This window comes from Hyperolius riggenbachi, chromosome 12 (assembly GCF_040937935.1).
Source record: "Hyperolius riggenbachi isolate aHypRig1 chromosome 12, aHypRig1.pri, whole genome shotgun sequence".
NCBI classification, from domain to species: domain Eukaryota; kingdom Metazoa; phylum Chordata; class Amphibia; order Anura; family Hyperoliidae; genus Hyperolius; species Hyperolius riggenbachi.
In genome coordinates, this window is record NC_090657.1 from 36,110,969 (window position 1) to 36,126,608 (window position 15,640).

General features: G+C 42.6%; 1 protein-coding gene across 1 annotated transcript in view; it reads right to left on the reverse strand.

Annotated features, from left to right (window-relative positions):
• Positions 1-15,640, reverse strand: part of JUP (junction plakoglobin) — a 154,108-nt gene that overhangs the window by 52,625 nt on the left and 85,843 nt on the right. Inside the window, exons 3-6 of the mRNA XM_068263326.1 lie at positions 15,096-15,352; positions 13,811-14,049; positions 11,638-11,839; positions 1,565-1,709 (exon numbers count right to left, since the gene is read on the reverse strand). Coding sequence (XP_068119427.1) covers positions 1,565-1,709; positions 11,638-11,839; positions 13,811-14,049; positions 15,096-15,352 — 843 coding nt within the window. The remainder of the gene's footprint in view (positions 1-1,564; positions 1,710-11,637; positions 11,840-13,810; positions 14,050-15,095; positions 15,353-15,640) is intronic.

Genomic DNA, 15,640 nt, shown 5'->3' on the forward strand with positions numbered 1-15,640 from the left:
TTTAAATTCAGCTAGATGAACCTATAAGCTATGGTAAGATGTGAACAGACAACATTTGGTCTCAGTGATAAGAGCGTGACGCTGTGATAATCCTAAATAAAGCAGGCACCTCTGTGACGTGGATCTGTGCAGCCTGCGTGAAAAGGAGCATTACTTCCACCCGGCTAGTCTGCTCCATGGGGTCCGGAGAGATGGAATTAGTACAAGGCGCAGGGTCCCTGGTGAGCCAGCACTGCACGCAGACATATGCAGCAGGTAATGGAACAGCTTTCCTCTGCGCGCTGCCTCCGAGCCTTGCCAGAAAGCGGCACAAAGGGCTGTCTGTTGGCACACAAGCCGGCCTGCAGCTGGCTCACCGAATGAAAGCCAGCCAAATTACAGGCGGAGGGAGATTAGGGAGCGAGTTAATAAGATGACACAATTGTGATTAGGAGGAAACTCATCTCCTCCTCTGCTGGAACTCCGTAACTTCACACGATTAGAGGCTAAAGCTTCATCTGCCCTCAGCACTAAATCCTAACGCTGTCACTGGGTTTAAAAGTTAAAAAGGACTAGCTTAAAACTAGGCCCCCACCACCCTAGACTCACAGGTCCCTTGGTTTCCTCCAGACCCCAAAATTGTTGCCAATGAGCTCCTCCTGGGCATGTGTGGCCCCTTTTGATGTACTTTCTCGAATTGAGCTCTCTTGGCTAGGAGTTGTTCTGTGCAGGCGCAGTCTATGTCTAAGAACAGCACATGTGCATAATGATGTTGCAGCTGCAATTTCCATGGCTATGGTGGAGTCATGTGACATGCTGGTACGCACCGACGACCACATGACACTAATGTTGCCATGGAGATTGCTGCTGGAATGACCGATTAGGCGATGCCTATAATTGTTGTGTGTTGCACACAATTTTGAAAAGGACAGCAGGAGAGGACAGGAATCAGACACCTCCATTAGCAGACCAGATTTGGCCGTAGTTTGCCAAACCTTGCTTTAAAGGGAGCCTAAAATAAGAGGGAAATAGAGGCAGACACATTTATTCCCATTTAAATAATGCACATTGCCTTGCTAATCTGCCTCTAATGCTTTTAGCCATAGACCCTGAACAAGCATGCAGATCACGTGCTGCGACTGAAGTCTGGATAAGCTGCATGCTTGTATCAGGTGTGTGACTCCAATACTACTGCAGCCAAAGCAGGGCTGCCAGGCAACTGGTATTGTCACAAATAAAAATATGGCAGCCTCCGTATTCCTCTCACCATGGATTCCATTTTAAAAACTCTGCAAATGTTTGGATTAAGTTCATAAAGCTTTTATTCCTAATCAGGTCAATGAAAGAAGCTGACAGGAAAAGCCAACAGGTGCACACAAAGCATCCTGGGATAGCAGATGAGCCATTCCTCATCACAACTGCCTGAAAACCACCGAGGAGGACAGCCTCTACAGCCACTCACTCATTTGGGCTTTGACATTCTAATAACTCCTGATGAAAGCCCAAACACTAATGGAAAATCATTGCCACAAACAGCCATGAGAGCCAGCTGATGGGAGCCATCACAGGCCGAGAATGTTCTTACCAGCTTCCACAATGGCGGGCTTGTTGCTGGGGCACACCGACAGCACCTTCAGCACTCTACTTGTGGTCCACAGGAGCTTCTCGTAGTTATAGGTCCTCATGATCTGCACAAGACCTTGTGGCCCTCCATTGGCCAGAATAATGAGCTGTGGAGATGGAGAAGCAGAACTTTATTTCTATCTTAGAGACCCAGTCATTTTTATTGAACTTATTGCATGTAATCACACACTATTAACCTCCCTGGCGTTATGATTATTTCCAGATTTAAAGGATACCCGAAGTGACATGTGACATGATGAGATAGACATGTGTATGTACAGTGCCCAGCACACAAATAACTATGCTGTGTTTCTTGTTTGCCTTCTCTGCCTGAAAGAGCTAAAATATCAGGTATGTAAGTGGCTGACTCAGTCCTGAGTCAGACAGGAAGTGACTACAGTGTGACCCTCACTGATCAGAAATTCCCCTTTTTATCTCGTTCCTGCTCTCAGAAGACATTTTCTGCTAGGAAAGTGTTTTATAGTTGGAATTTTTTATCAGTGTCACATGTCACTTCAGGTATCCTTTAAGATCTAAAGCCCATACAATTTGTTCACAAGCTTTTAGACCCTAAAAACAAGAAGAAAAATATACCTCAGAGGTCTGCAGCAGCACCTGCATGAAACTCAGTCGCACAGGGTTACTACTTTGTTCTGCATCTTTCCATCCCGAGCCTGACTCGGGATTACCGCTAAGGAGGTTAAGAATCAAAGGTAGAGCGGAACTGAACTCTTGCACAGGAGAGGAGAACACAGAGAAATCCACCCGGTGTGTGTTTATAGAAAACAGCCTGTCTAAATTCTCCCTTATCAGCAAGTAATGAGCTAGTGTAATTTGAGCTCCCAGCAGTCTGATAGTTGAGAGCCAACATGTAAGCATATGAGTTTAACCCTTTCTGCACTCCCACCAAACCAAACGTTACCTGAAATACATAAACTAATAGTTGTCACCTGATAGCGATAGGTAGGTAGGTGGGTGTGCAGCCAACTTGAGGGGCGAGAGAATATTTAAAGGAAGCCTAAAGTGAGAGGGCTATGGAGGCTGCCATTTTATTTCTATTTAAACAATACACATTGCCTGGCTATCATGCTGATCCTCTGCCTCTTATCGTTTTATCCACAGACCCTGAACAAGACTGCAGATCAGATGTTTCCGACATGGATTAGCTGCATGCTTTCTTCACTTGTGGGATTCAGACACTATGGACCACAATGATCTCAGCAGGGCTGCCAGGCAACTGGTATTGTTTAAAAGGAAATATATGGCTGCCTCCATAGGTCTCTCACTCCAGTTGTCCTTTAAAAGAATATTTATTATTGCACATCACATTTGACATACAGAATCGCTTGTAATTTCATTTAAAGAGATCATGCAACATATAATAAAAACTCTACAAAGGCCTAAATGACAGTCACATTCTTAAAGTACATATTAATGGCACAAATGTTCTGTTCCAATGGACTTCCCCATCTAATAGAAATCCCTGATCATGGCCATAAAGGGGAGGAACATGTATAATCCTACAATTTCAGATTTACCACTGGCAAGAAAACCGATCGATAATATGATCGTTTGCAGTCAATCAGCAACACTCTAATTCAAACCAATCCAATCACTATTATAGAACGGGAAAGTCAACTGTAAGACAATTGTACCGTTAAAGCGGAATGAAAGCCAGCAATTCCTTTCTCTAAAACATTTACAGCATATTATATACTACCAGCATTTTATTTTTTACTAGAACAGCATTCAAAGGGTTAAATACAGAACAGAAAAGCTCAATGCAGGGAAAGCTGAACACATGGGAACTGGAGATAATGTTATCTTGTGTTTAATTGTATCAAGTGAGTAATGCAAAAAAAAACCCTTCTCTGACACTGCAGAGACTCCTGAACAAAGACAGTCAGTCAAAGTATTTCTGCTTATATTTCAACATGAAAAAGAAAAAAAAAAAAAAAAAAGTTATGAACAAAATGCAAAGTCAGCTCTCAAAGCAAAAAAGTGTACTTTGGAAACTTAAAATTTCTAAATGAATAATACTTCTGCACAAAAGCAAATATGCTAACCATATGGCATATAAAAAGTAGGAAAACATGTTTTTATTGATTATGTCAGGGTTTTATACTGCTTTAATGGGCAGTTTAGACATTTGGGACAGTCAGTGAGATGCGGAGAATATAGAAAAAAAAATGTATGAAGCTTAGAAACAGACCAATCGTATGCAGTTTTTGCTGCATCGGATTGGTCCAATGCCAAGGCGCCTAAATTTGCAAACAATCTGTATGCGTTTAGAAAGATTAGCATCCCATTGAACATCCCTATCAGGCATGTGATGTGATGTTAGGAAATCCATTCTATTCACACTGTGTCCGAAGCACGGGACGGCCATCCACCTATGAGGCGGCTCTAGCTGCATATAGTGTTAATGTCAGACACGGCTATTACAACCGACAATAATTCATGTAATTACATAGATTACTGTGTCCCAGCGCAGCTAGGAAGACATTATGCAGGCAGTAATGGCTTTAAATTGGAGTCTAATGGCACATTATACATAAAATACAGGCTCTATATACAGGTGTGAGACCTCGACATGCACAAAGCTTTACTAAGCCTCTTTCAACATCACATGTCTGTGCTGTCCTTCTGTCCTGGGCAGGAGTTTATGTGCAGAGAAAGGCACCCTGTATGTATTTAGAATGATTAGTCACAGATGAAAGGGAATTAGATCAGCTAATCACAACTGTAATTTGATCTCAGCTGTGTCAGCTCAGGGATCTCCTCTGCCAGGGCAGAGCAGCTAATTTGTAAACACAGGATGGTAACAATATGTCTGCTTCAATAAAAGCAGGAAGTAGACACTGCAGATGTATAACAGGAGTTGTTAGCTGTAACAAAGCTGTTAAGAAGCTAAAGGATTCAGATGCGTGCTCACATCACTACTAGCCATGCATGTGTCCTGCAAGATGCACCATGGCTTCATGGCTTACTGGGAACAATACAGTACCTTATGGAAGTACATCAGGCAGCCTCATCACCTGAGCTGGACTGGTTACGGCCACAGACACAGCTTTGCTGAACCCTGGCAAGTACCCTAAAGGCTCATACACACATCAGACTATAGTCTTTGGAAAATGAAAGATCACAGACCAATTTTACCCCCTTCCATGTAGTATGAGAGCCATACTCTACACAGTCTATTCTATGGAGCTGAACTCCCCATCAGACAAATATTTGCAAGATGCTGCAGACAAAGATGCTGTAGACATTCAAAAGATCTGATCCTGCAAAAGATCTGTTCCTGCAAAATGCATTCATAGTCTATGATATCTGCAGATCATCATACACACCTTGTTTAACAGACATTCATCTGCAGATCAGATCCACCAGGATGGGTTTTCAGATCTGCAGATGATTGTCTGATCTGCAGATGAATGTTTGTTAAACAAGGTGTGTATGATGATCTGCAGATCTCACCGACTATGAATGCAATTGGCAGGAACGGATCTCTGGCAGGAACGAATCTTTTGCAGATACTGATCTTTTGTGTCTGTACAGCATCTGTATTTGCAGCATCTTGCAAAGATTTTATCTGATGGGGAGTTCAGCTCCATAGAAAAGACTGTGTAGGTATGTCTCTCATACTACATGAAGGGTGGTAAGATTGGTCTGTGATCTTTCATTTTCCAAAGACTATAGTCTGATGTGTGTATGTGGCCTTAGTCAGATCAGACTACAGACTCCACTAACTGGCATCTCTCTCCCTCCGCTTGACAGCTGTCTGGCTGCAATACTGGTGCAGAGGGCCATATGCAATTCACCTTATTCACCTTTTCATCTGATATTTCTCCTAGGAAATACATTTCATTTTGGATTTAAAATAACTTTTCAGCAATTTAACTAAAAAAAAAAAGTACCAAAAAGTAGCTGAAAAAGTACCATCAAAATTATTTTGAGTATTTCTTGCTTTCTGGTGGCTTAAAAAGCATTTTATTGTCAAGTTCAAAATCACCTAGGAGAAAACTCAGGTGAAAAAGTGAATAGCATATGGACCCCAGTAGGGAAACGAAGCAGAGGCTAGTATAGTGAATGGCTGGTATAGGAGGAGCTTGGCTTGGGCAAGAGTGGGCGGGATAGAGTTTAGACCCAGGAAGTTTCGCCAGTTACCTCGACTCACCATAGCGCATTAGTCTTAGGCCTGGTTTCCACTCGGGCGTTTTGTGTCAGAATTTTCTCTCAGAAAACTTGCATTGATTTTGCAACTAATGGTAGTGAATGGGGCTGTTTCCATTCAAAGCGAATTTCCGTTTGCGTGAAAAAAATCTGGGGTCCTGTATCTTTTTTGGACATCGCGAACGATTCGCGTACAATGCTTTGTATAGGCAATGCGAATTTTCACGTTATTTGCCAAAAAATTTGCATTGGATCCATGGTTACAGAAAGTTGACAGCAGTCATGACTAACCTGTTACTAGGCAGATTATGTTATATTTAACGAATGCGAATTTTCGCATACGAAAATTTGCATAAGCCACGTAAAAATTTACATGTGAATTTTCACCAATCAGAAAAATCTTATACGATTTTTTGCAGGCGAAAATGTCACGCTACTGTGGAAACTTAGCCTTATTCGCAGCAGGCTGCTCTATGGAGGTGGTGAAGTTGCACAGTATGCAGCCTTGGCAGCACTGAACACCTGAAGTGTGAGCGATATGGAAGCTACCATAGTTATTTCCCTTTACACCATGCAGATTGCCTGGCACTCCTGCTGATCCTCTGCCTCTTATACTTTTAGCCACAGACGCCGAAACAAGCATGAGGATCAGAAGTTTTCTGACAGGGATTGCTGTATGCTTGTTTCAGGTGTCTGCAGGATGCCAGGCTGACCTACTCCTGTCAGTAGGTCACATGATGTGTCCGCTGCAACGCAAACTATCTGAACCAGAGCGGCAACAGCAGCTGGACGGGTGACATTGATGCACATTGCAGACGTGTAAAAGTGGATCTGATCTCTACCACAGGACAGAAGGAAAATTAGAGAGAAATGCACACTGTATGTATATAGAGAGTCAGTATCACCAATGGATCTGCTGCAGAGTGACAAGTGTGACAAGTAAAATAGGAGCCATTCACTGTCAGTTTTACAATGAGTGGAGAACAGACCAAAAAAAAAGAAAAAGGCTGTTCTTAGCTCAAGTGTGAGCACAGCCTTAAAAGGGCTGTTTGTAAACACACAGGGTGAATTTCTCTGCGTTTTCCTTGTCTGCTGTGCAACAGCTTAGGTCTGCTTAAATAGTGACTGGCTATCCGACCCTGTACCACTGCTGCTATCAGAGCGGACGTTCTACTGCACAAGTGTTCCCTCCTATAGACCCAACTCCCATAGAGGGCAACAGGAGCCAGTTCTGCTACGAGTGTGCACAGCAAGGCATCTGACCATATCGTTTACATAATGCCATTGAAGTCAGGAGTCTAAAGCCCCACACACACACACGAAAGAATCTAGCTTGTGCACAGCTGCCCCTGACCATTCTTTGCTGCTCAGCCAGTGCTCCCCTCCCCCTCCCACTTATATAGGTATTATAGTTCCCGATTAACGAACAAGATAGGGACTGCAGGTTCATTCTTAACCTGAATCTGTTCTTAAGTCGGAATACTGTGCCATTTCTGTTTCCTGTACCTCCTCTGTGTCCCCCTCTGTGTCACCTCTGCACCTGCTTATACAAGTTTAAAAGCCATTTATTTGAATTTTAAAAAACTGATTTTCTCCAATTTAACATTTTTTTTTTACTTGTTCCCATGGAAACAGAATCCGACTAATTCATATTGGCGGGTCGTTGGTAAGTCGGGGACTACCTGTAGTTACAAAACACATAGTTAGCCTTCAAGCTAAGGATACGTCAGTCAGCCTTGGCCCAGCCATGTCACCCAAGGAATAGAGTACTAATTTTTGATGGGCGACGCCTCCTATGTGTGTATGAGGCTTTTAGCTACATGTGTAATACTGAATGATCAGCGCCTCCTAAGAAGGTTATACCAGCTGCTGATGAGAACTCACAGGGGACACCAAAATTTTTACCCATGTATTTAAATTCTATGCCAGCCAGATCAGATGCACAGAGAAACCAGCAGCTGTGGTGACAGTTCTGCTCCTCCCATCATTGCCAACAAGAATGTCTCTTCTGCTGCCCCCCCAGCAGCCAAGTCTTGGTAAAGCTTCCCAGAACACTGCAGTAAGCGCTGAAAGAGAAGGCAAATGTCCTATATAGACAGAAAAAGCTGAGACACTGACTTCTCATTACTGCAGCGTCAGGACCTGCTATCTCTGCTATCCCAGAATCTGCTGACTTCTAGCTGCGCTGTACGTGCTAAACAGCCTTCTCACCTGAAACCACAATCCCCAGCAAGCCCTAGCAGTACTCTAGAGCCTAGGCTCTCAACGTGTGGTACGTGTACCCCAGGGGGTACTTCTGGTGGTTCCAGGGGGTATCCAGGCTTGGTATACTTAACCAAGAATAAGACAAATTATAAAACTTATTTAAAAAGTGTAACTGTCTGGCATAAAATCAATTCTTTATTTTTATCTGGTAAACCAGTAATAAGGATGCTACCCAGGCAATCCAAAAGTTAAAATCACTATTACTCTTCTTGTTGATAAATTATCATTCCCCAGTTTACCCGACTCTTATTTGGTACACAAAAAGTCTGAGGGGAAATAAAGGGGGAAAAAAACAAAACACAACCCAGCATGCCCTGCAACTTCCTTTGTGCGGCAACGTACCAAATAAGAGTCAGGTAAACTGGGGATGATCATTTATAAACTAGAAAAGTAATAGAGATTTTAACTTTTCCAGTGCCTGGTTAGCATCCTTATTACTTGTTTACCAGATAAAAATAAAGAATTTATTTTTGATTTTATGCCCAACAGTTACACTTTAAAGAGAACCGGAACTGAAAATAGAAAGTCAGAATAACCATACACAGGTCATACTTACCTCCTGTGTAGTCTACTCAATCTCTTTCTCCTCTCCTGCGTCCCATTTGTCCACTGTGATCAATGGAATTCGCCATCTTCCATTTTAAAAATTGGCCATTACAGCTTCCTGGTCAGCACACTGTTAAGCTGTAATATCACCCACTTGAGCCATAGGGAAACATGGACATTACCTTGCACAGTCAATTGTAACTGACAACTGATGATATATAACTGACAGCAACTGGTATTTTTCAGTTCTGACAAAATATTGTCAGAACTGGAAGGGATCAATGTAAGAAGAAAATGGTGAGCTTCTGAGAGGAACTGACAATTAGGTTAGTATGTAATATCGATTTGCAAGTACGTCATGTGTTTATTTTAAATCTTACTCGCTTCAGGTTCCCTTAAACACCAAATTAGTATTTTACAAAACTAAAAGCAATAGTAAAATGGTTGGAAATGGTTTAGAAGCAATTATGTACTACGATTAAAAACATTTGTCAAGGGGTACGTGTGATAATGTTTACGACACTGGGGGGTACTTGGTTGAGTACAGGGTTTTAAAAGGGGTAATACCAATAAAATGTTGAGAAACACTGCTCTAGAGAACCAGTGTAGAGCCAGGGCAAAACTCCAACTGGTCATAACTTTTACACACTGAATTGTGACCTATATTCATTGATACAGGACTATGCAAATTTTGTATGCAAATGCAGCTTGAAAATGGACCAATCACATTTTACCTCAGCAGGATTTGATGGTTTCATTTTCAAGCTGCATACATTTGCATACAAAATATGCATACTGCTGCATCAAATCAAAATTATTTGCATCTCACTGAGCATCCCTAGGGCCCACACTTAGCCATGCGAATTCTGCAGGCGTTATTCCGACCGTCCCATTTTGCGTCTTTTTGCCCCGGGATTGTTATTCCTCTGCATTAAAAAAAAAAAAAAAACACGCACAACATGGAATAGCATTCCCCCCCCCCCCCCCCTGCATATCAATGGAGTTAATTTACATGAGGATGTGTCCCAACTTCAAAATTAGCCTGTTAACCCTTTGTCTGCGTCCATGATAGGAAGAAGTAGACAATGCAGATTTATTGCAGGAGTTCTGAAAGCTAACAAAGAAATGTTTTTTTTTTTCTTTAAAAAGGTTATTATAAGTTAAAGAGACATTGAAGCAAAAAAAAAAAAATTACGATATTATGATTTGTATGTGTAGTACAGCTAAGAAATAAAACATTAAGATCACATACATCAGTCTGTTTCCAGTCCAGGAAGAGTTAAGAAACTCCAGCTGTTATCTCTATACAAAAAAGCTGTGGAGAGGGCTGTCTTCTGACTTTTATTATCTCAACTGTAAGTGAACAGTTTTCTTTTTATCTGCCAGAGGAGAGGTCATTAGTTCACAGACTGCTCTGAAAGAATCATTTTGAATGCTGAGTGTTGTGTAATCTGCACATATTATAGAATGATGCAATGTTAGAAAAAAACACTATATACCTGAAAATAAAAATATGAGAATATTTTCTTTGCTGCTAATCTTCTAGTAATTATTCATAGTACACATCCAATACATCATTTTTTTTCGCTTCAGTGTCTTTGTCCTGCTTTAAATTGCATTAAATGTGAATTGCACATGAGGGGGAAAAAAAAAAAAAAAAAAAAACATCCCTGCCGCAGGATTGAATAAATAAAAAAAAAAATTAAAAAAAAAATGACAAATGTTGTTCAAACAAAGTATTTCAATGGCATGACGAACGTGAAATGGCAATGCTGTACACAGCATGTAAAAGGTGTGAGCTGGCACTAGAAGTCAGACATGCAGTAGAGGCAGACCGATCTCTGACTACATTACAGTGATAATAATGTGGCGTAAGGCCTGTGCTACTTTTTCCCCCTAGCTCAGCATTGCGATCTGATTCTGGCAGCACTAAGTAATCTGACTGGTTGGACACATTTCTGCAGTTACCAGCACTACTCATGCTTATAAGGACTCATTAGCAATAAGGGTGTTAACCTCTGTGTTGCCACTGGTACAAGTGGTGCAAGCGTAGGCTGCATGGGGGCCCTAAATGGAGTCAAAAATCCTCAGAGCTAATATTCCGTGGAGAGCCCTTCCACATTGTGCATGTTGCCATACCTTGACAATGGTGCCCAGAATTAGACATGTGCTACCATACAGAATCATCAAAGTATGCTTCACTGCTGCCACACACCCTTTGTGAAAATACTACATAAATTATGTATGGCTTTGTGGTGCAATAATCTGTGAGGAAAACTAAACAGATTCAATGGCCTAGTTCCCACTACAGAAGGCAATCACTAAACGCTTAGGATTGCAAATTTGCAAAGCAATTTTCAAAGGAATGTGCGTTTTTGCCTCCGTATATCCCTTACTACCTGGGATATGTTCTTAGGGGGAGGGGGGGGTGGGGCAGTCTCATCACAAATACACGGCTGCCATTCTCACAGTAATAAAGCCAGAGTCCCCAAACTTGGCACAGTTGCTCACTTGGTAACGGAGGTTAAAAATTCAGGTAAAGTGAGTGGAGTGTAGAAACAGCCAGTCAAATCTCAGCCATTCATTTTCAAAGGGAAAGGGTTAACTGCAGCCATTTTAACAGTTTATGGCAGGTTCCTAAAACTGGGCACAGGGTGACTGCTTAATAATCAGGAAATGGGTGGAGCTTACAAACAGCCAATCAAAATTCAGCTATTGATTTTCAAGGGGAATATTTAAATTGCTGCCATTGTTACACTGACTGTAGCAGGTTTGAGGCCTTTGCCACTAACGGTAATTGGGGGATTGGGGTTTAAATTCAGAAAAGGGGGCCAAGCCACAAACAGCCAATCAGATTTCTTTGATTGATAACCTGCTCCCATTCTCACATTGATGCCAAGGACCCAAAGCTCACAAAGTTGGTTATTGACAGACTGTGTCCAGGTTAGAATATGTGGTTGGACCCAACAACCACCAAATACATACCTAAGCAACGCAGAGTCTTTAGTCAGTATGCAATAAAAACAAACCATTTAGCGGCAAGCCTCTTACCTTGCTTTCCTGATTTCCATATGCCAGCAGCTGCAGGCAGTCTGTGGTGATGGCCAGAAACTTGGGGTTATTCTTGTTCAGCAGTGGAACCATCTTCTGCAGGCCATCAGCCAAGCGCACAGCCATTTTGGCACCTTCCTGGTAGAGCAGCAGATTGTGCAGAGTGGTTATAGCATAGAAGAGCACCGATTCCACTGGGGAACTAAGAAGAGGACAGAAAAACTCATTAACATTCAAGTGCATTTCTAAAAAAAAACAAAAAACAAAAAAAAAAACACTATACCCATATAGGACACGGTTACTATAAATTGCAGTGGTAAGTCTATAAAGAACATGACTGGAAAGCCCGCAGCGAGCAGCGGTCATGTTTCCACTAAAGGTCAGCTGCTGAGGTCCATGTGTATGTAGTATGTACAGTGCCTAGCACACAACTATACGGTGTTCTTTTTCTTTCTCCGTCTGAAAGAGTTAAATATCAGGTATGTAAGTTGCTGACTCAGTCCTGACTCAGAGAGGAAGTGACTACAGTGTGACTCACTGATAAGAAATTCCAATTATAAAACACTTTCCTAGCAGAAAATGGCTTCTGAGAGCAAGAAAGGGATAAAAAGGGGAATTTCTTATCAGTGAGGGTCACACTGTAGTCACTTCCTGTCTGAGTCAGGACTGAGTCAGCCACTTACATACCTGATATTTAACTCTTTCAGACAGAGAAAGAAAAAAAGGAACAGTGTAGTTATTTGTGTGCTTGGTACTGTACATACACGTCTATCTCATGTCACGTTGGGTATCCTTAACCGAACAGAGTTAAAGCCGCGCCTGATCGAGTCCTTGCTGCAGAGTTTCTAGCACACCGGATCGATCATGGCGACCGATTTGGCTGGAAATGTATGTAAACGTTCAATTACGTGCCCATGTTGCATCGTTATCTGCTGGATTTGATCATTATAATAAAGTCAGACGCAGATCAATGCCTACAATCGAGTAATGTATGGACACCCGTACAATTCAACTAGTTTTAAATCCATCACTTCCTTTATCTACTGGTGGGAACATTTGAGAAACCATATAACAAAATAAACTGCTGATCCCACCCATGCCACACGTGAATAGAGCTTGTGTAGGTGAAAACTTGGCACTACTTTTTGACAACATGTCAATTTTACAGAACATTTGGATTAATATTTAGTCCCAGACATCTTTAAAAACCACACAAGCATAACACTAACAGTATCCCCTTCTCCTTAACACAATATCTTTACCACCTCTCCTCTAACACAATCCATGAACCTTGTCCTTATGCCAAACCTTCACTCTTTCCCAAAGAAGCTCTAGCACTACACTCACATATCGTAATAGGCCTACATGAACCATAAGCAGACCCTAAAGGTGTCCAAACATCAGAAGATGTATGGACATGTCGCATTGGGACAACAGGGGTTCCATGTCTGACCGATACCTGCAGGGGTTCCAGGTCTGATCGATACATGCAACCAATTTCAGCCCGCAATTGCACGCAATGTCGAATGGGCATGCTCTTGGATGCACCGATTTTCATTTGATTTGATAATTGTCAAATGAGGTTGATTGCCTGCCAAGTCGCCTGATCCACGGCCATTTTACACTAAGTGAGAAGTTATTTAATTTCCCCGTGTTGCGTGACAGTGACCAGTTACTACAGCAAACTATTCTGAGCTAGTGCATACCAGCCTTTTAGATTGGAACTCCAGGTGATTATGTGTAGAGCAGGTAAGGATTATACCTTCAGTTTTCATGTTCAGAATAGAGTAGAAACCTCAGCAACAGTTGGGGAAAATCCTATCGTGACACCAGTTATGGGAATATGTGCTTAGAGTGGATACTAGAACAGTAGTTGTAAACAAATTTCACAATCTAAGATTTTAGATTTCACTTCACTTTTCTATCTAGGCATCTAGCGACAATAGGAAAGGAGAAATCTCTCAGTGTCCTCTGTTTTCCTAAGAGCTACAATAGATTTTGCAATGGAGTTTGTTTTAAGTACAGTCAGTTGTATACTCGTTAGCATGTTAGAAATCTTCCACAAGGATAAACTTGACACGATTTGGCACAAAGTGGAGAACTCCTTCGAGAACTTAGTGATGAGTCATGCAATGAACACTACACTGAAGATAAACAGAACAGAGGAGAGTACCTAAGCATGCGAACCAGCGCAGGAATGCCTCCAGACTTGAAGATGGACAACAGACCCTCTCGGTGGTGGGAAAGGTTGTGCAGGATGCTGGTGGTACAGCGGGCAGTTTCCATGTCACTTGTGTTCTGCATGGTGCGCACGACAGCTGCCACGATCTGTGGGGACTGCATCAGTGCCCGACGAGAAGCCTCCTTTTTGGATAGCTGATTAACGATCATGGAGGCCTTGTTCACCACCACCTGAAATGGAACAATAAGTTGAGGTGGTTAATCATCACTGTTGCTGTGCAATGTTGCGCATCAACCAAACCCCTCATTACAACAGTCCACCTATACTGTACTCTACTTTGATATTCAGATCACCACAAGCTAAAGCAGTAACTATACAAGCCACCCTAACCCCCTCTTTGCCGAATAATTAATTTTTACAAGCAATGTAAGAGTGGGAGCCATTGGAAGAGGACAAGACACAAAAATAAGAGCACTGGAAAGGCAGGACACATCAATATTTGCAGAATTCCAGAAGTATGGCACACTTAAAGGAATACTGTGGGGGGGGGGGGGGGGGGGGGGAGGAAAAGGAGTTGAACCACTATGCCTGCGTTGCAATGTCCTCGATCCCGCTGATGTCACCAGGAGTGTACTGCGCAGACCCAGTATGGTCTGTACCTGCGTAGTACGCTCCTGGTCACATCAGCAAAGGAAAAGGAGTTGAACCACTATGCCTGCGTTGCAATGTCCTCGATCCCGCTGATGTCACCAGGAGTGTACTGCGCAGACCCAGTATGGTCTGTACCTGCGTAGTACGCTCCTGGTCACATCAGCGGGAGCGAGGACACAGCAACGCAGGCGCAGTGGTTTTCAGACTTTAAAGGCTGAAATTCCAGAAGTGAACCGGAGGCGGGGCCGGAGCATCGGTGAGCGGCAGCGTGGGCACAGGATGTCTGCGGGGGACCATTAGAAGCCCTGGGGAAGTTCAACTCATTTTCCCCGACCCCCCCCCTACAATATTCCTTTAAGTGCTACAACAATACTGGAGGGGGTATGAAACTATGCTACACTACATATGTCCTGTGTGGTCTTTCCACCATTTCCCTACCAGTTACTGCTTCATTCTACCCTACTGAACATTTTTGAGGAACACACAGCATTACTAAACCCAACCCATCTGTCCACCCACAGCCAAAAATATCAGGTTTGGATGACCTTTTAATGAACTGAGCTTCTATGAGAGTCAGACAGGCAGAGCCAGGACCAGGCAGAAGCAGGAAACAAGACTGTCTTACCGGATCCTCATCGTTCAGGAGTTTGGTCAGCTCTGGGATTGCCCGGGTGGCCAGTTCAGCATCATCCTGATAGTTGATGAGATGGACAATGGCAGATTTCAGCATCTGTGAGGGCTCGGCCAGTTTCTGCACATTGGTCTGTTGTCCTTCAATCTGTGTGGCTAGTAAGTAGGCGGAGTGGTCTTCCACTGTCTCTGGATACATGGCGGCCCGCACACGCTGGGCACGCGTCATGGTCATCTGGGACTCCATCTCCGCTAAGTAAAGAATAAAAAAAAATAGAGGATAACACCCTGTAACCTGTTGGGCCAATTCTTTAACACTATATAGACATGTCAAAGCCTACATTTCAAAAAATTGTAGCTAGCTGCAGCTCTGGACAGGATGATACTGGAAATACCTGTAGAAAGTGCTCCTCAACAATTATCCAACGCTATGACAAAAGCCAGCTCGGATATTGTATGAAGATCTATCAAACCTATATGAGAACTAAAATTACATAGACGTGCTGCGACTTTGGTATTTGCTCAATTGGCTTATGTGTT